Source organism: Lepidochelys kempii, chromosome 9, assembly GCF_965140285.1.
Source record: "Lepidochelys kempii isolate rLepKem1 chromosome 9, rLepKem1.hap1, whole genome shotgun sequence".
Classification (NCBI taxonomy): domain Eukaryota; kingdom Metazoa; phylum Chordata; order Testudines; family Cheloniidae; genus Lepidochelys; species Lepidochelys kempii.
The window spans coordinates 48503210-48523158 of NC_136388.1; the positions used below are offsets into that span (position 1 = coordinate 48503210).

Here is a 19949-nt window from a genome sequence, read left to right on the forward strand (position 1 = left end):
GTCCCTTCTGGCCTTAAAATCTGTTAAACCAGGAATTTCTGATAATGGTGAAATAGATTATTTTGAAAAGCTTATATAATGGTACTGAATAGATTGTATTCTAAACTAACATTTAACCTCAGGGTAGAATTTTCAGAAGTGCCTAAGTCCCATTTTCAACATTGACCTTAGGTCCAGATGTTCAAAGGGATTTAGGTGCCTAATTAGAATTTCACAAGCACCTAGGCACCTAACTCCTAATTAAATCAATGGGTGCTTGTTAAAAATCTCATTAGGCATCTCTCTGCATCTTTAGGATCCTAAATGCCTTTGAAAACCAGGCCCTAGATCACTTTTTGAAAATGGGATTATGGCTTCTAAATCACTTATGTACTCTTGAAAGTTTTACCATTGACTAGTTTTCTGCATTTTATGCACTCATACAATAAAATCACCATGTACATGATTACTTTAATACAGATGATCAAATCTACTTTCCTTTTCTTTCTCCACAGCAATGTCTGACCGACAAGAGAGTGCTCTGATTGAGTTGATGGTGTGTACAATTCGACAAGCTGCTGAAGCACATCCGCCAGTGGGCAGGGGGACTGGCAAGAGAGTGAGTGTTATTGAAATAGATGGTTCAGACCTTTGTATTACTGTGAAATGTTTATGTTATAGGTATTAGATATATTGTAATACTTTTGTCTGTCGGGTTCAGTGTGTGAATGGTTGGGTGATGTTGGTGCCTGTGACATATAGGAGGTCAGACTGGATGACGTGGTGGTCCCTTCTGGCCTTATACTCAATGATTCTGTGATATTATATTGATGTACTGTAGAACCATAGTGACAGATTGTTACAATTGACAAAAATTTTTATGGGACTTTTGTAACCATCTAATTGTGTTCTGACTTGAATTATTTTTTGGAGAAAAGTAATGGAAATGATAAATCTGAATATGTTAGAATTTTTTAAAGTTCTTTTGCATTCCTAAGTAATTAGGTAGTTGTAAAATTATATCTTGAGAAAAATCACTTTCTTCAGATTTTTAGACAAGGCATCTCATTTTTTTTTTTAATGCTTTTGTTGAAAAATGACAGACAATACATTTTATTAAAATCATAGAAAAATAATTCTTTATTCTCTGGTTTAAAAAAAACCCAGACAAAATTATTAACTGCTTGACTTAGGTAAGTATTGTCAAATCAGTTTGCAGCAGTATAGCAAATATGACAAAGGGTTCATAAATGTTAATTATGTCAATATTCCTCAGCTTTACAGAATAAGATTCAACTAGGGGTCACCAAATGAAATTAATAGGCAGCAGGTTTAAAACATACTAAAGGAAGTATTTCTTCATACAAAGTACAGTCAACCTGTGGAACTCTTTGCCAGAGGATGTTGTGAAGGCCAGGACTATAACAGGTAAAAGAACTAAATAAATTCATGGAGGATAGGTCCATCAATAGCTATTGGCCAGGATGGGCAGGGATGGTGTCCCTAGCCTCTGTTTGCCAGAAGCTGGGAATGAGTGACAGGGAAAGGATCACTTGATGGTTACCTGTTGTGTTCATTCCCTCTGGGGCACCTGGCATTGGCCACTGTGAGACTACAGGATTCTGGGCTAGATGGACCTTTGGTCTGACCCAGTATGGCTATTCTTATGGCTGTAGACTGTTGTTGAAATAGATCTTACAGTTCAGTCAAATACTGCAACAAAATTTAACCACAGTAAGGGTTTCCTAAGATGATTTCCATCTGCCATAATTGAGTTGGAGAGGAATTTCCCTATTTCACATGGTTTCCATTTCCATTTGATTTTTTTAAAGAAACTGTTTGTCTTCTCACAGAATTGATACAAATTGCTCACTTAGAAAGGAGCATGCAGACTTTCCATTCCCCTAGCAAATCAACTGTGTTCATCCATAGATACTAGTCACAGCCAGTTAACCTTACTTAACTCTGCTCCGGGTTGAAAAGACGAACCCCATCCCTCAACAACACTCAGTACAAATAACAAGAAAATTAACGCTATCAAAGACTGCTCACCTACCTATGGTACTGAGGGAATCCTATAACAAGTGCTTGGTGCCAGCTGCAACAGTACTGAAGCCATCCTCCATAGGTTCCCACTCAGCCCAATCTTTGATACAGTCAGTATCTCAAGAGTTTACATACCCTAAGGATCTGATAATACTTTCTGAGCCAGAGTCTCCTCTGTTAACAAGTGCTGGGGATTAGTCAGTTGTCAAGACTCTCTCGGTCACCGATCCCTCTATCATCTAGAACACCACATTGCCCTCATCTGCTCTGCAAGCTCAACAGCTATGAGTATGTGGAAGAGGACTCATCAGATTCTCAAATTTCAGGGCAGGTTTCTAGAACACATTGTTTTCCCTCCTACACTGACGGATTATAGGAGAATAGACATAAATGACACCCACATGGCAGGAACACAGATGGCTGCCACAACCTATGCCATTTGGGCCTCCTCAGTGGCCTTACTGGGATCTGTGGGTGTTCTATCAACAACAGTTTACATTGAGGTCCTCGCACTACCGGAAGGAACAGAGAAGAGTTCATTCTCCTCTCCCCCCTTTACCATCATCTAGGCCAGAGAGATCTTTAAGGAGCAAGAGGCAAGGGTCGATGAGGAGGTGACACCTCTTTCTAATATATCCTACTTACGTGCTAATTAAGCTGTCATGTCTTCATCACCTTCTATGGCGGGTGACTTTGGGCAGTTTCATGCACTGATGAAGCAGATTGCTGACATTCTGCAGATTCCCTTAGAGGAGATTCAGGAGTCTCACCATAAACTCTAGTATGTTACAAACTTCAGAAGAGCATCTTGGCTACGGATGTTGGGCTTTACAAGAGAGGTGCAGAGTACTGTCAACAACCTCATTTTTGATGGTCCAAGCTCTTTGGGGACCTGATGGATATATCTCTCCACACTTTAAAGGACTTGAGCTAAACTGCAACCCCTAGGGATTTACACTCCAGTAAATAAAAGGATATTTATTAGGTCTCAGATGACACAGAGAGCATGCCCATCCATATTCAACATATTGTAGACCTTCTGCACCTCTGTCCAAGAGACCAAGATACACAAAAAAGAAACCGTCTTTGGCTACAGCTACATCATCTTAACCATCCATGTCCTCCAAGTGACAGTTTTGATGGCTTTGTCAAGAGTCTCAACCGTCCAACTGACAAAGTCTTACAGCTGCACCATCTTACACCTTTCCTTCCTTTTGGGTGCCCTCTCTCCCATTTTCAGGATGCATGGGAACATATAACATCAAACAAATGAGTTTTGGAAACCATAACAGCTGATTACACTATCCATTTCAAATCTATCCCTCCTACCCATTCCCCATCCCCATCCCTCTTCAAGGACTCCTCTCATGATCAGTTGCTAGAGCAAGAGGTGACCTGTCTTCTACATTTAGAAACTATAGAACCAGTTCCTATGCAACATAGGGGATTCTATTCAAAGTACTTCCTGATTCCCAAAAAGAATGGAGGGGGGTGGAGGCTAATTTTAGACCTTAGGTCTCTAAATAAATGTGTAAAGCAACAAAAATTCAGGATGGTGACACTTGCAGAAATAATTCCTTTGTTAGAAGTAAGAGATTGGTTTGCAACTCTCAACCTAGAAGACTCATTTTAATGTCTCTATTTACTCTTCACTACAAGAGATTTCTTTATTTTCTAATAAACAATGAGCCCTACAAATACAGGGTGCTCCCTTTTGTTCTATTTTCAGTATCAAGGATATTTTCAAACATTCTGGAAGTAGTTGCTGTTTACCTACGTCGTTTGGGTATAATCATTTTCCCACACATAGACAATTGTTTGATCAGGGACAGAGAATGTCAGGAAGCGCTGACATCAGTAAGGATCACTTGTTCCCTGTTTCACAGCTTGGGCCTTCAAATTAACCTTAAAGTCCTCTTTGACTCCTCTACAGCATTTAGATTTCATAGGAGTTTCCCTGGATGCACTGACAGGCAGAGCATAGCTACCATACAACAGATTTCATGCATGAGCAAATCTCATCTAAAAGATTCTGGGTGGTCCTCAAGTAATAAAAGATTGTCTTCAGCTGCTAGGACACATGTCAGCTTGTGTCTTTGTAGTGTGCAGCGTGCCAGATTACATCTCCGAGTTCTACAGGGTATTACAAACCAAACAAATGCAGTTTAGGCAGATTAATATCTGTACCTCAGTGGGTTCCTCACTCACTCAACTGGTGGAAGGACCAAACCAAAACCTGCACAGGTGTTCCATTCTTGTAGATTCCCCCTACCATACTGATAATATCAGATGCTTCATTTTTGGATTGCGGGTTACATCTGGGACCTCACAAGATTTGAGGAAAAATGGACACTGCAAGAGCAGCTTCTATACATTGATCTTTTGGAATTGAGAGCCGTCAAAAATGCTTGTCCACACTTTCTACTGCTAATCAAATCAAATTCTGTAAAGATAATGACCGACAACATGGCATGCATGTATTATATCAAGCATTAGGAAGATGCACATTCCCCATCTCTCTGTGCTGAAGTGATAAAACTCTGAAGTTGGTGCATAGCCAACCACATATTCATTTCAGCTTCTTGCCTCCCAAGGTATTGAGAACTCTAAGGCAGATGACCTCAGCAGACATGTCTTTCAAAATTACGAATGGGAACTGAACTACTGAGTCCTTCACAAGATATTCTGAGCCGGGAGGTTACTCTGTTTGCCATGGCAGCCAACGCAAAACGTATCAGTCTGACAGTCCGTATCCCAACGTCCACCCCTTTTTCAAGACTATGATAAATTTTGTACAAACTATGCATTGTAAGGTATCATCTGAAAACTCATGATTTGCTGATCATTATTGCCCTGGTCAAATGTGTGTGGCAACATTGTATGTAAAGTTATAAGATTATATTGTATGCAGTTAAGACATAATCCAAATCTAGGAAAGTAGCCACAAACCAGTTCCTCGGAGACAAAAGGCAAACTGATACCTCAAGTAGTGTCAACAAAATCAAATGGACTATCGTCTGTTTAAACAGCCATTCTTTGCAAGAAAAAGGATGTGAGCAAGAAATTTACAAAGAAACAGCTGAAGGTTCCTGATGCCACAGATTTTCTGTCTCCTAAACCCCAGCTGGAGATGGTTCTCAAAGGAGAGGAAAAAGTATAAAGAATGAAAAACAGATGCCCAAATCATTTTTTCCTTCAACTCTATTCACGGCATCGATAACACTTGAAGGACAAAGGAAGCATCATTGGATTGGGGAGGGATCCTGGCAGAAAGGAATTCGGCCAGTAAGACTGCAAGAATACGTGGTGAGAGAGACTTTTGCTTTGAGTTCACTTAGCTTGTTAAGTTAGGTGTTAGTTGTGTTTCACCTTTTATTTCTTTGTAACCAATTCTAACTTTTATGCCTCCTTACTTGTAATCACTTAAAATCTATCCTTCTCTAGCTAATAAGCTTGTTTTATTGTTTTGTCTAAACCAGTGTGCCTGGACTGAAATGTTTGAGAAAATCCGTAAAATGCCAGACTTTATATGAGCTTGGATTGCCCAGGAGTGGGCTGTGGAGTACCAGACAGACATTTCTGGGGAAAGTTTGGGACTGAGTGTTGCCTTGCAGTGTAATTCAAGAGTGACTGGCCGTAGCACTCGTACAGTGTATCTGAGAATAATTTACGTGCTGGAGGCTGTGAGCAGATCAGGAGAGGTTGCTCTCACAGCAAAGCAGTGTAAAAGGCACCCCAGGTTGGAGAATTGAGATGATACAGCTGTTAAACAGCCCAGATTGTACCCTCAGGAATGTCACAATCAGGTAGTGCTCCATATGATACAAAACATTCTCTTCATCTCATGGATGAAAGGACTTCTCTATGCGTATCCACTGACACTGTTACTATTAAAGGTTCTCAACAAGATGAAACAAGATCGAGCCAGAGTCATATTGATTGCACCAATGTGGCCCAGACAGGTCTGGATCCCTATTTGATCAAACTCATTTCTCGCCCTTCCTGGAGGCTTACAGTCAGTCCTCACCCACTGACCCAAGATACTGGTTGAACACTTCACTCCCACCTGCAGATTCTGAGGCGCCAAGCATGGTTCCTTGGTGGTTCTTGGCAATAGAGATATCCTGTTTGTCAGAGGTGCAACATGTTTTATTAAATAGTAGAAAAGAATCTACAAGACATACTTACATCCCAGAAACGGAAACAATATTATCTTTGGTGTAACAGTCGTCAGATTTTGGCTACTCACTCTCCTTTTCCCTGGGTATTGGATTACCTATTGGAACTGAAAAATCAGGGTTTTCTGTGAATTCCATTAAGGTTCACTTAGCCTTCATGACAGATCCCTTATTTATGGTATTCACCAGAGAGAAAGAGTCATTATGTGCACATCCAAGATTTTATCTAAGGGGTCTTCAGAATTTCGTGTTAAACCATTCATCTCCCAGGGTTTTTTCCCCAAACCACCGGACTACTCAAGAAGCCATATTCCATAGCCTAGATGTCAGAAGGGCATTGGCATTCTACCTTGATAGGACCAAACCATTGAGAAGATCTTCAAGACTATTTGTGTCCATTGTGGACAGAAACAACGGTTCAGTACTTTAGAAACAGAGGTTATCAAAATGGATCTCCAGCTTTATTAAGATCTGTTATGACAGAATTCATGTTCACACTCCTTCCATTGTGATAACACATTCCAGAAGAGCACAGTCTACATCCAAAGCCTTACTTACAGATGTACTTCTGTTCATCTTTTTTTAATCATTAAGCTTTGGTATCTGTGGCAAAATCAGATGCTGCTGTACGCAATGTACTTCTCTTCTGTATTGGACTCTGTTCTGAACCTTCCACCTCCTTAATGGGATGTGATACAGCATGGCCAGAAGGCAGCAGGAGAGTGATATAGGAGAGATATGTAAGTCCCAGAACGAGGAGAAGCCTTATTCCCTGTAGAGGGAAGAAAGGTTTCTATAGATTAATTAAAAGCACCTGAAGCCAATTAGAGCATCTGAAGCTAGTCACCTGATAAAACCCACCTGCTTCAATCAGCCAGGGGAAAGAGTTGGAGGAGAGTGGTTTGGAGTTGGAGCAGAGAACAGTTTGAAGGAGTTGGAGCAGAGTGGTGAGGAGTTGGAGCAGAGGAGAGTTTGGAGAAGTGCCATGGCTGGCTAGAAGACCAAGACCGTAGGTAAAGAGACACCCGGCTTGTGCAGAGAGAGAGGGCAGGAAGCACCACAAGCTGAAGAGCAGGAGAGGGCAGTAGCCCAGGGGAAGGAAGCACTAGTTCAAGTGGTTTTCCACTATCCCTAGGGCTCCTGGGCTGGGACCCAGAGTAGAGGGCAGGCCCAGGTCCCTCCCTCTGCACTACCCTTTTCTGGGTTACTAGTGGGACAGTAGATTCCCTAGTTCAGGGGCAGGAAACTGCGCCCTGAACCCGCCCCCCCAAGAAGAGGAAGCGCGGGACCCGTCATAATCGTACTGGCAATTTGCCATAGGGAGTACTGCATGGGAGTGACCTGAATAGGAGCACTCACAGAGACATTACTCGAAGAAGAAGGAGAGATTACTCACTTTGTGTAGTAACTGCAGTTCTTCAAGATGTTTGTTCCTGCATGTGCTCCACTACCCACCCTACTTTCTTTCTGCTTTGGAGTCTCCCTTGTGGGTCTTTGTGGTGGAGAAGGAACTGAGGGCGGTTAGTCTGCTCAGCCCCATATAGCCTCAGCTTGAGGCACAAGGATATGTGGGGCACATGCATGGGCCAAATGGACACCACTACCAAAAGATTCTGACTAAAGGGACAGTGCATAGGCCCACCTGAAGTGGAGCACCCACAGGGGGAGACACCTTGAAGAACTCAAATTACTGCACAAGATGAGTAACCTCTTCTGACAGTGAGAATGGAATCATAGGTGTCTTGGCATGCCATTGGTCTGTTTACTTACAATCCGGATTTGATTTACAGCATTTGGTTTCTTTTGCCTAAACACCTTGAAGTTATCCATATTTTTATCAAACTATCACAACCATGGAATGCTATGTAGTACTTCAGTAATAGCCCGCCTAAAATCTGTAAGTATAACCACTTTCCCATCTCTCTTTGGTCGAGGGGAAGGGTCTTATGCTTTCCTATAGCAAATTACATACAACAATATGTAGAAAGAATCATAGAATCATAGAATATCAGGGTTGGAAGGGACCTCAGGAGGTCATCCAGTCCAACCCCCTGCTCAAAGAAGGACCAATAGCCAATTAAATCATCCCAGCCAGTGCTTTGTCAAGCCTGACCTTAAAAACATCTAAGGAAGGAGATTCCACCACCTCCCTAGGTAACGCATTCCAGTGTTTCACCACCCTCCTAGTGAAAAAGTTTTTCCTAATATCCAACCTAAATCTCCCCCACTGCAACTTGAGACCATTACTCCTTGTCCTGTCCTCTTCTACCACTGAGAATAGTCTAGAACCATCCCCTCTGGAATCACCACTCAGGTAGTTGAAAGCAGCTATCAAATCCCCCCTCATTCTTCTCTTCTGCAGTCTAAACAATTCCAGTTCCCTCAGCCTCTCCTCATAAGTCATGTGTTCCAGACCCCTAATCATTTTTGTTGCCCTTCGCTGGACTCTCTCCCATTTATCCACATCCTTCTTATAGTGTGGGGCCCAAAACTGGACACAGTACTCCAGATGAGGCCTCACCAATGTCGAATAGAGGGGGGCAAAAAAAGCATTGAGTACATTAGCTTTTGCCACATTCTCTGTCACTAGGTTGCCTCCCTCATTCATTAAGGGGCCCACACTTTCCTTGGCTTTCTTCTTGTTGCCAACATACCTGAAGAAACCCTTCTTGTTACTCTTGACATCTCTCGCTAGCTGCAGCTCCAGGTGCGATTTAGCCCTCCTAATTTCATTCCTACATGCCCGAGCAATATTATTATACTCTTCCCTGGTCATATGTCCAACCTTCCACTTCTTGTAAGCTTCTTTTTTATGTTTAAGATCCGCTAGGATTTCACCGTTAGGCCAAGCTGGTCGCCTGCCATATTTGTTATTCTTTCGACACATCGGGATGGTTTGTCCCTGTAACCTCAACAGGGATTCCTTGAAATACAGCCAGCTCTCCTGGACTCCTTTCCCCTTAATGTTAGTCCCCCAGGGGATCCTACCCATCCGTTCCCTGAGGGAGTCGAAGTCTGCTTTCCTGAACATTAAACATTAAAGTTGCAAAGTCGAGCACTCAAAGGTTAGGAAATGCCAGTGTTAAAGTTACCTGTATAACCTCAATTCAGCCCCTTGAGCATATGCATTATGCTACAGTCTTGCACAATGTCATTTACTGATCCTGTGGCAGGGCCAAGGCTAGAACCCATCTCTGCGGATTTCCAGCCCAGTCTCAAACGTAAGAGAACATCTTTCCTCCTCTTGTAACCTTCTGCCTCATTTTACAGTCCATCCTGTGCACTGAATAAGGCAGGGGTCCTGTGGAGCAAAAAGTATGTGATCATGTGATTTAACACTATCATAATTCAGATGTACAAGAGAGCCAAATTAAGGTTGCTATGCTTCCTGAATATGGGGGAGGAGTAGTGTGTCTCAGGCTCACAGCCAGTGGAGACAGACAGTAGATGAGCTGCACATGTGTACTCTGGTACACTCCCTCACCGAGGTTGCAATGAGGTGTGTAAACTCTGCTCCAGGCAGGAAGGAGTTAAGTTGTTGCTCTGGGCTGGAGTGGCCCCGTCCCTTCCATACCTGCAAGTCCTATCAAGAGTGGAGGAGGAGCAAAAGAGGAGGGGAAGCTCAGCTTCACAGAGGGTAACTCTGGGAGCAGAGCACTGAGCTTCCCAGCTCACAGGGAGAGGCCTGTCAGCAAGTAGAGCCTGTTCCCTTGCCTAAAAGAAAACCCCAAGTCCCCTAAGCTGAAGGGGGCTGAATCGTATTCCTTATGCTGGGCACCCAGCAGACTATGAACTTGATTGCGCACCATCCAAGGCCCCTCTGAAGGAAGAGAGGCTGGAGGCCCAACTGGGACTGACTGTAAATTCCTTTTCCTTAATTTATTTTCCTGCTCCTAAGTTTTTTGTTGTTTGTTGGGTTCCCAGAAGGGGTGAGCATCCAGAGAGATTCAGCTGGAGGGTTGAGACTCTGTCCCCTTCAGAATGCTTCCACTAGAGTGACTGGACCTAGAGTCAGGATAGAACCCCGTTAACACCTCAAGGGGACACTGTTGAAACACCAGAACCCTGACAGAGGTCCATAAATTAGCGTGACAGAGCAGGAGGAGGAAAATTGTGGGCAAAGACTGCCTTGTAAGACCCAAGGTCTGAGTCCTTTCCCAAGTGATGTAAGTAGAGAGAGCCCAGTGAGCAGCTTTTGCCAATACAGAATTAGAATACTGGACTTGCGATACAGTTACCAGGTTTATGCATGGGCAGCTGTTCAGAATTTTAATGTCTTAATTGGAGAATTGTCCCTGTGAGTGCCTGTGAGCATGGTGAACCCCATAGAATGTTCCACACATAGAACTGGAAGGAACCTCCTGCATCATCCATTCCAGTCCCCTAATGTCATTGGCAATATAATCATGTAATCTTATCATAAACTTATCAAGATCTATCTTAAAACTAGTTAGGTTGTTTTCCCCACTACTCCTGTTGGAAGGCTGTGTCCAGTTCTGGTGCCCACAATTCAAGAAGAATTTTGATAAATAGGAGAGGGTATGTATGAGAATAATAATTAAATTTTTAAACTAAACTTTATCAAACTTTGTCGTGTGCACTAGCTAACAGTATGGATTACTTCATAGCACAGGTATGAACTTTTGAAAACAAGAGTGGAAAACCAGCTGTTGTGACTCTTAACACTGTGAATCTGGTTCTCTGTGCATTTTTGAAAAAACAATTAAAACATTTTCAAACAGTATCTGGTATTTCAGATAACTAAGACAATGGAAAATAAGTTATAGATTCAATGCTTAACTTGCTCATATTTTTCCAGCTTCTCTATGCTGCTTCACCTCAGTGCAAAGTGGCCAGAGTCTGTCAGTGAATGTGACCATAAAAGTTACCTTAAAAAATTGAGATTAATACTTCATATCTGGCACTCATTGTCCATCTCACATGGTTGCATTCTGTTTGGGTTTCTTTTTCAACATTCAGATATGAAATTTTAATAATTATAATAATAAAGAGAAATTCTCAGACTTGAGTATGTTAAGCTGAAGTTAAGGATGAGAGAATAGATTGGTAATATGAGGGTAAAACACATTACATGCATGCTGTAATTATCTCAAAAACGAGCATTTCAAAACCAGGAATTTCAGAGTAAAGGTCAAATTTAAAATAAATCCAAACATATGACACCATTTGAGGGCTGAGATAAGGTTGTTTCTATGCCATGACTGTGCATTTCCAGGCCATGACGTGTTTGTATGAAGGAACACTTACCTCATTTATTACCTAAGTGCAGTTTTGCCTCAGCTTCCCTCCACTGCTAGACTAGTTTGGCCCTTCAGCCAAACAAAAAATCCTCCTCTTCCAGGGTAAAGTATCCTTCTCCACATGGTCAGAGGCTCAGTAGTTTCTGCTCTCCCTGGGCTAACCAGACCTTTCCCTTCAGTCCAGGGCCTTCACTGTGACTCACTGGGGTCTTGAGACTGCCATTCACCAATTTGTGGGGGGCTGGCTACCATAGTCCACAATTACCAATACATAGTATCATAGGGTATGTCTACACTACGAAATTAGGTCGAATTTATAGAAGTCGGTTTTTTTGAAATCGGTTTTATATATTCGAGTGTGTGTGTCCCCCCACAGAAAATGCTCTAAGTGCATTAAGTGCATTAACTCGGCGGAGCGCTTCCACAGTACCGAGGCAAGCGTCGACTTCCGGAGCGTTGCACTGTGGGTAGCTATCCCACAGTTCCCGCAGTCTCCGCTGCCCATTGGAATTCTGGGTTGATATCCCAATGCCTGATGGGGCTAAAACATTGTCGCGGGTGGTTCTGGGTACATATCGTCAGGACCCCGTTCCCACCCTCCCTCCCCCCGTGAAAGCAAGGGCAGACAATCATTTCGCGCCTTTTTTGTCTGCTGCCAGCCAAAGATGTAAAGGATAGATGGAGTGGGTCAGAACAAGAAATAGACCAGATTTGTTTTGTACTCATTTTCCTCCTCCCCTGTCTAGATCACACTGCAGTCAGTCACAGAGAAGGTGCAGCGAGGTTAATCTAGCCATGTATCAATCAGAGGCCAGGCTAACCTCCTTGTTCCAATAACAACGATAACTTTGGTGCACCATTTCTTATTGGAACCCTCCGTGCAGTCCTGCCTGAAATACTCCTTGATGTACAGGCACACCCTTTGTTGATTTTAGCTCCCTGAAGCCAACCCTGTAAGCGGTGTCGTCAGTCGCCCCTCCTTCCGTCAGAGCAACGGCAGACAATCGTTCCGCGCCTTTTTTCTGTGCGGACGCCATACCAAGGCAAGCATGGAGGCTGCTGAGCTCATTTTGGCAATTAGGAGCACATCAACCAACACACGCATTATCCAGCAGTATATGCAGCACCAGAACATGGCAACGCGATACCGGGCGAGGAGGCGACATCAGCGCGGTCCCGTGAGTGATCAGGACATGGACACAGATTTCTCTGAAAGCATGGGCCCTGCCAATGCATGCATCATGGTGCTAATGGGGCAGGTTCATGCTGTGGAACGCCGATTCTGGGCTCGGGAAACAAGCACAGACTGGTGGGACCGCATAGTGTTGCAGGTCTGGGACGATTCCCAGTGGCTGCGAAACTTTCGCATGCGTAAGGGCACTTTCATGGAACTTTGTGACTTGCTTTCCCCTGCCCTGAAGCGCATGAATACCAGGTTGAGAGCAGCCCTCACAGTTGAGAAGCGAGTGGCGATAGCCCTGTGGAAGCTTGCAACGCCAGACAGCTACCGGTCAGTTGGGAATCAATTTGGAGTGGGCAAATCTACTGTGGGGGCTGCTGTGATGCAAGTAGCTCACGCAATCAAAGATCTGCTGATATCAAGGGTAGTGACCCTGGGAAATGTGCAGGTCATAGTGGATGGCTTTGCTGCAATGGGATTCCCTAACTGTGGTGGGGCTATAGACGGAACCCATATCCCTATCTTGGCACCAGAGCACCAAGCCGGCGAGTACATAAACCGCAAGGGGTACTTTTCGATAGTGCTGCAAGCTCTGGTGGATCACAAGGGACGTTTCACCAACATCAACGTGGGATGGCCGGGAAAGGTGCATGACGCTCGCATCTTCAGGAACTCTGGTCTGTTTCAAAAGCTGCAGGAAGGGACTTTCTTCCCAGACCAGAAAATAACTGTTGGGGATGTTGAAATGCCTATATGTATCCTTGGGGACCCAGCCTACCCCTTAATGCCATGGCTCATGAAGCCGTACACAGGCAGCCTGGACAGTGGTCAGGAGCTGTTCAACTACAGGCTGAGCAAGTGCAGAATGGTGGTAGAATGTGCATTTGGACGTTTAAAGGCGCGCTGGCGCAGTTTACTGACTCGCTTAGACCTCAGCGAAACCAATATTCCCACTGTTATTACTGCTTGCTGTGTGCTCCACAATATCTGTGAGAGTAAGGGGGAGACGTTTATGGCGGGGTGGGAGGTTGAGGCAAATCGCCTAGCTGCTGGTTACGCGCAGCCAGACACCAGGGTGGTTAGAAGAGCTCAGGAGGGCGCGGTACGCATCAGAGAAGCTTTGAAAAGGCAGTTTCATGACTGGCCAGGCTACAGTGTGAAAGTTCTGTTTGTTTCTCCTTGATGAAACCCCCCGCCCCTTGGTTCACTCTACTTCCCTGTAAGCTAACCACCCTCCCCTCCTCCCTTTAATCACCGCTTGCAGAGGCAATAAAGTCATTGCTGCTTCACAGTCATGCATTCGTTATTCATTCATCACACAAATAGGGAGATGACTACAAAGGTATCCCAGGAGGGGTGGTGGAGGAGGGAAGGAAAATGCCACACAGCACTTTAAGCACAGCACTTTAAAAGTTTACAACTTTAAAATTTATTGAATGACAGCCTTCTTTTTTTTGGGCAATCCTCTGTTGTGGAGTGGCTGGTTGGCTGGAGGCCCCCCCACCGCGTTCTTGGGCGTCTGGGTGTGGAGGCTATGGAACTTGGGGAGGAGGGCGGTTGGTTACAGAGGGGCAGCAGTGGCAGTCTGTGCTCCAGCTGCCTTTGCTGCAGCTCAACCATACACTGGAGCATTCTGGTTTGGTCCTGCAGCAGCCTCAGCATTGAATCCTGCCTCCTCTCATCACGCTGCCGCCACATTTGAGCTTCAGCCCTGTCTTCAGCCCGCCACTTACTCTCTTCAGCCCGCCACTTACTCTCTTCAGCCCGCCACCTCTCCTCCCGGTCATTTTGTGCTTTCCTGCTCTCTGACATTATTTGCCTCCACGCATTCGTCTGTGCTCTGTCAGTGTGGGAGGACAGCATGAGCTCGGAGAACATTTCATCGCGAGTGCGTTTTTTTTTCTTTCTAAGCTTCACTAGCCTCTGGGAAGGAGAAGATCCTGTGATCATTGAAACACATGCAGCTGGTGGAGAAAAAAAAAGGGACAGCGGTATTTAAAAAGACACATTTTATAAAACAGTCGCTACACTCTTTCAGGGTAAACCTTGCTGTTAACATTACATACATAGCACATGTGCTTTCGTTACAAGGTCACATTTTGCCTCCTCCCACCGCGTGACTACCCCCTCAACCTTCCCCCCTCCCTGTGGCTAACAGCGGGGAACATTTCTGTTCAGCCACAGGCAAACAGCCCAGCAGGAATGGGCTATACTGAGTGTCCCTGAAGAAAAGCACCCTATTTCAACCAGTTGACCATGAATTATATCTCACTCTCCTGAGGATAACACAGAGAGAGAAAGAACGGATTTTGGTTGAATGCCAGCAAACATACACTGCAATGCTTTGTTCTACAGTGATTCCCGAGTATGTGTTACTGGCCTGGAGTGATAAAGTGTCCTACCATGAAGGACGAAATAAGGCTGCCCTCCCCAGAAACCTTTTGCAAAGGCTTTAGGACTACATCTAGGAGAACCGCAAATGCCAGGGCAAAGTAATCCTTTCACATGCTTGCTTTTAAACCATGTATAGCATTTTAAAAGGTACACTCACCAGAGGTCCCTTCTCCGCCTGCTGGGTCCAGGAGGCAGCCTTGGGTGGGTTCGGGGGGTACTGGCTCCAGGTCTAGGGTGAGAAACAGTTCCTGGCTGTCGGGAAAACCGGTTTCTCCGCTTGCTTGCTGTGAGCTATCTACAACCTCCTCCTCATCATCATCTTCTTCGTCCCCAAAACCTGCTTCCGTATTGCCTCCATCTCCATTGAAGGAGTCAAACAACACGGCTGGGGTAGTGGTGGCTGAACCCCCTAAAATGGCATGCAGCTCATCATAGAAGCGGCATGTTTGGGGCTCTGACCCAGAGCGGCTGTTTGCCTCTCTGGTTTTCTGGTAGGCTTGCCTCAGCTCCTTCAGTTTTACGCGGCACTGCTTCGGGTCCCTGTTATGGCCTCTGTCCTTCATGCCCTGGGAGATTTTGACAAAGGTTTTGGCATTTTGAAAACTGGAACGGAGTTCTGATAGCACGGATTCCTCTCCCCAAACAGCGATCAGATCCCGTACCTCCCGTTCGTTCCATGCTGGAGCTCTTTTGCGATTCTGGGACTCCATCATGGTCACCTGAGCTGATGAGCTCTGCATGGTCACCTGCAGCTTGCCACGCTGGCCAAACAGGAAATGAGATTCAAAAGTTCGCGGTTCTTTTCCTGTCTACCTGGCCAGTGCATCTGAGTTGAGGGTGCTGTCCAGAGCGGTCAGAATGGAGCACTCTGGGATAGCTCCCGGAGGCCAATACCATCGAATTGTGTCCACAGTACCCCAAATTCGAGCTGGGAACGTCGATTTAAGCGCTAATCCACTTGTCAGGGGTGGAGTAAGGAAATCGATTTTAAGAGCCCTTTAAGTCGAAATAAAGGGCTTCACTGTGTGGACGGGTGCAGGTTTAAATCGATTTAACGTTGCTAAATTCGACCTAAAGTCCTAGTGTAGACCAGGGCATAGAATCGTAGGACTGGAAGGGACCTTGAGAAGTCTTCTAGTCCAGTCCCCTGCACTTAAGGAAAGACTAAGTATTATCTAGACCAACCCCGACAGGTGTTTGTCTAACCTGTTCTTAAAAATTTCCAATGATGGAGAGTCCACAGCCTCCCTAGGGAATTTATTCCACTGCTTAACCACCCTGACAAGAAGTTTTTCTTAATGTCCAACCTAAACCATCCTAGCTGCAATTTAAGCTTCCTGTCCTATCTTCTAAGGTTAGAGAGGACAGATTTTTCTCCCTCCTCCTTGTAGCAACCTTTTATGTACTTGAAAACTGTTATCATGTCTCCCTCCCTTCCCCCAGTCTTCTATTCTCCAGAGTAAACAGACCCACTTTTTCAATCTTCCATCATAGGTCATGTTTTCTAGACCACTAATAATTTTTGTTGCTCTTCTCTGGACTTTCTCCAGTGTTTCCAAATCCTGGAGTAGAGTAGAAGAATTTCTTCTTGTGTCTTGCTTAAAACATTCCTGCTAATACATTCCAGAATTTTATTCCCCCCCCCTTTTTTTTTTTGCAACAGTGTTATGCTGTTGAATCATAGTAAGCATGTGATCCACTATGTCCCCCAGATCCCTTTCCACAGTACTCCTTCCTAGGCAGTCATTTCCCATTTTGTATGTGTGCAACTGATTCTTCCTTCCTAAGTGGAGTACTTTGCATTTGTCCTTATTGAATTTCATCCTATTTACTTCAGACCATTTCTCCAGTTTGTCCAGATCATTTTGAATTTTAATCCTTTCCTCCAAAGCACTTGCAACACCTCCCAGCTTGGTATCATCCACAAACTTTGTAATTGTACTCTCTATGCCATTATCTAAATCATTGATGAAGATATTGAAGAGAACTGGACCCATTTGATATGCCCTTCCAGCTTGACTGTGAACCACTGATGATTACTCTCTGGGAATGGTTTTCCAACCGCTTTTGCACCCACCTTATAGTAGCTCCACCTAGGTTGTATTTCCCATGCAAGACAGTATCAAAAGTCTTACTAAAGTTAAGATATACAACATCTACTGCTTCTCGCCTATCAGGAAAGCTTGTTATCCTGTCAAAAAAAGCTATTAGTTTGGTTTAACATGATTTGTTCTTGACACATCCGTGCTGACTGTTATTTATCACCTTTTTTATCTTCTAGGTGTCTGCAAATTGATTGCTTGATCATTTGTTCCATTATCTTTCCAGGTACCAAAGTTAAGCTGAATTGTCTGTAATTCCCCTAATTGTCCTTATTCCTCTCTTTATAGATTGGCACTATATTTGGCCTTTTCCAGTCCTCTAAAATCTCACCCATCTTCCATGACTTTTCAAAGATAATTGCTAATGCTCAGATACCTTCTCAGTCAGCTTCTTGAGTATTCTAGGATGTATTTCATCAGGCCCTGGTGACTTGAAGACATCTAACTTGTCTAAGTAATTTTTAACTTGTTCTTTCCCTAGTTTAGCCTCTGATTCTACCTCATTTTCACTGTCATTTATTAAGTTAGATGTCTAATTGCTACTAAAGTTTTTGGTGAAAACGGAACAAAATCATTTAGCACTTCTGCCATTTCCACATTTTCTGTTATTGTTTTTCCCCCCTTACTGAGTAACGGGGCTACCCTGTCCTTGGTTGTCTTCTTGCTTCTAATGTATTTGTAGAATATTTTCTTCTTACCCTTTATGTCTCTAGCTAGTTTAATCTCATTTTTGTGCCTTGGCCTTTCTAATTTTGTCCCTGCTTACTTGTGTTATTTGTTTATATTAATCCTTTGTAATTTGACAGTTTCCACTTTTTGTATGACTCTTTTTTGAGTTTCAGATAATTGAAGATCTCCTAGTTAAGCCAGGGCGGTCTCTTTCCTACATAGTGGTATAATTTGCTCTTGTGCCCTCAATAATGTCTCTTTGAAAACCTGCCAACTCTCTTAAACTGTTTTTACACTTAGAATTGCTTCCCCTGGGATCTTACCCACCAACTCCCTGAGTTTGCTAAAGTTTGCTTCCTTAAAATCCATTACTTTTATTAGGCTTTTTTCCCTCTTACCATTCCTTAGAATCATGAACTCTGTCAACAATTTCATGATCACTTTCTCCCAGTTTGCCTTCCACTTTGAAATTCTCAACCAGTTCCTCCCATTTCTCAAAATGAAATCTAGAACAGCCTCTCCTGTAGTGCCTTTCTCCATCTTCTGAAAGAAAACGTTCTCTCCAATACATTCCAAGAACTTCTTGTATAATCTGTGCCCTGCTATGTTATTTTCCCAAAAGATGTCTGGGTAGTTGAAGTCCCCCATCACCACCTAATCCTGTGCTTTGGATGATTTTGTTAATAGTTTATAAATAGCCTCATCCACCTCTTCTTCCTGGTTAGGCGGTCTGTAGCAGACCACTACCATGACATCACCCTTGTTTTTTACTCCTTTTATCCTTACCCAGATATTTTCAACAAGTCTGTCTCCTATTTCCATCTCAACCTCAGTCCAATTGTATACATTTTTTATATATAAGGCAACACATCTTTCCTTTTTTCCCTGGGCATACTAATTTTCAGCTGCATTTTTTTCAAAGAGACCATCAAATCAATGCCTACCTCTCTCCAAAGGAACTTCCACTCATGGTAAAAGACTCACTGGTGTCTTCAGGCCCCACCGGATGCCACTGATCAACAAATCAAGATACACAGATATAATCAACTTCCTTGCACGTTTCTAGAAGAAGAAAAAAATAGGCCAGGAGTCTGGATGTGTTTCTCTCCCTTCCTAGAAGTACTGGGAAAAGAACTCCCTGCACCAGTTGCAAAAGTTATGTTGTTACAACTCAGGGCACTGGAAATTGAGTGGTGACTTCTCCTGTCTGATTATTCCAGTCTACCCAGTCTACAAGAATAATGACTAGAGTCTAAAATGGGGATATTGATTGGCTTGTTGAAGGTCGGCCACATTCCCGTTGTTCCTTGGCTATCTTATTGTAAGTCTGTCTTAGACCCAGAATGTACCAGTGTCATACTGATCACCTGGACTGGGACTATGAAATTTTAGGGCCCAGGACCAGCAGCAACTTAGGAGTGCCTATAATGGCACACCATGTAAGGGAACATACTAATATGTTTTAGGGTGTTTGCAGTAAAAGCTGATAAGGGGTTCAATTTGGGTCGTTATCCATTCTAGCCCTACCACTGGGACAGACCCTTCCTAGCAGTATGCCTGTTGAATCCCTGCCTGACTTCTTACACCAAAGCCAGGCATCTTACTGACTACTGTCAGGAGAGACTCTGGTCTGATCTAGATGCAAGTCTTAAGACCTCCATGACCCTAGGATCTTGGAAGGTGGCCTGTCTGTGGGTCTGGGTGGAGCTGGTGAGCAGAGTCTCTGCACCCCACTTACTATGACTCACAGCGTGATGCTGTGGCCAATAGAAGTAATGCGATTCTTGGAGGCATAAACACGAATCTCGAGTGGAGAGGTTATCTTACCTCTGATTTGGCACTGATGCAACTGCTGCTGAAATACTGTGTCTGGTTATGGTGCTCACAATTCAAAGAATGATTTTCATAAATTCAAGAGGGTTCAGAGAGGAGCCATGAGAATGATTAGAAGTCACGACTTCTAGGGATAGACTCAAGGAGATCAAGCTATTTATCTTAACAAAGAAAAGTTTAAGGGGTGACTTAATGACAGACTATAATACTTACATGGAGAACAAATATTTAATATGGGCTTTTCAGTCTTACAGAAAAGGTCTAACACAATCCAATGACTGGAAGATGAAGCTAGACAAATTCAGAC

The 19949-nt window shown here is 43.8% G+C and overlaps 1 protein-coding gene across 11 annotated transcripts in view; it reads left to right on the top strand.

The window, feature by feature from the left end:
- STAG1 (STAG1 cohesin complex component) overlaps positions 1-19949 on the top strand; it is a 380321-nt gene that overhangs the window by 233322 nt on the left and 127050 nt on the right. For all 11 annotated transcript variants that reach the window (XM_073360216.2, XM_073360219.2, XM_073360217.2 and 8 more), the window contains one exon: positions 495-598. In XM_073360216.2, the coding sequence (XP_073216317.1) occupies positions 495-598 (104 nt within the window). The remainder of the gene's footprint in view (positions 1-494; positions 599-19949) is intronic.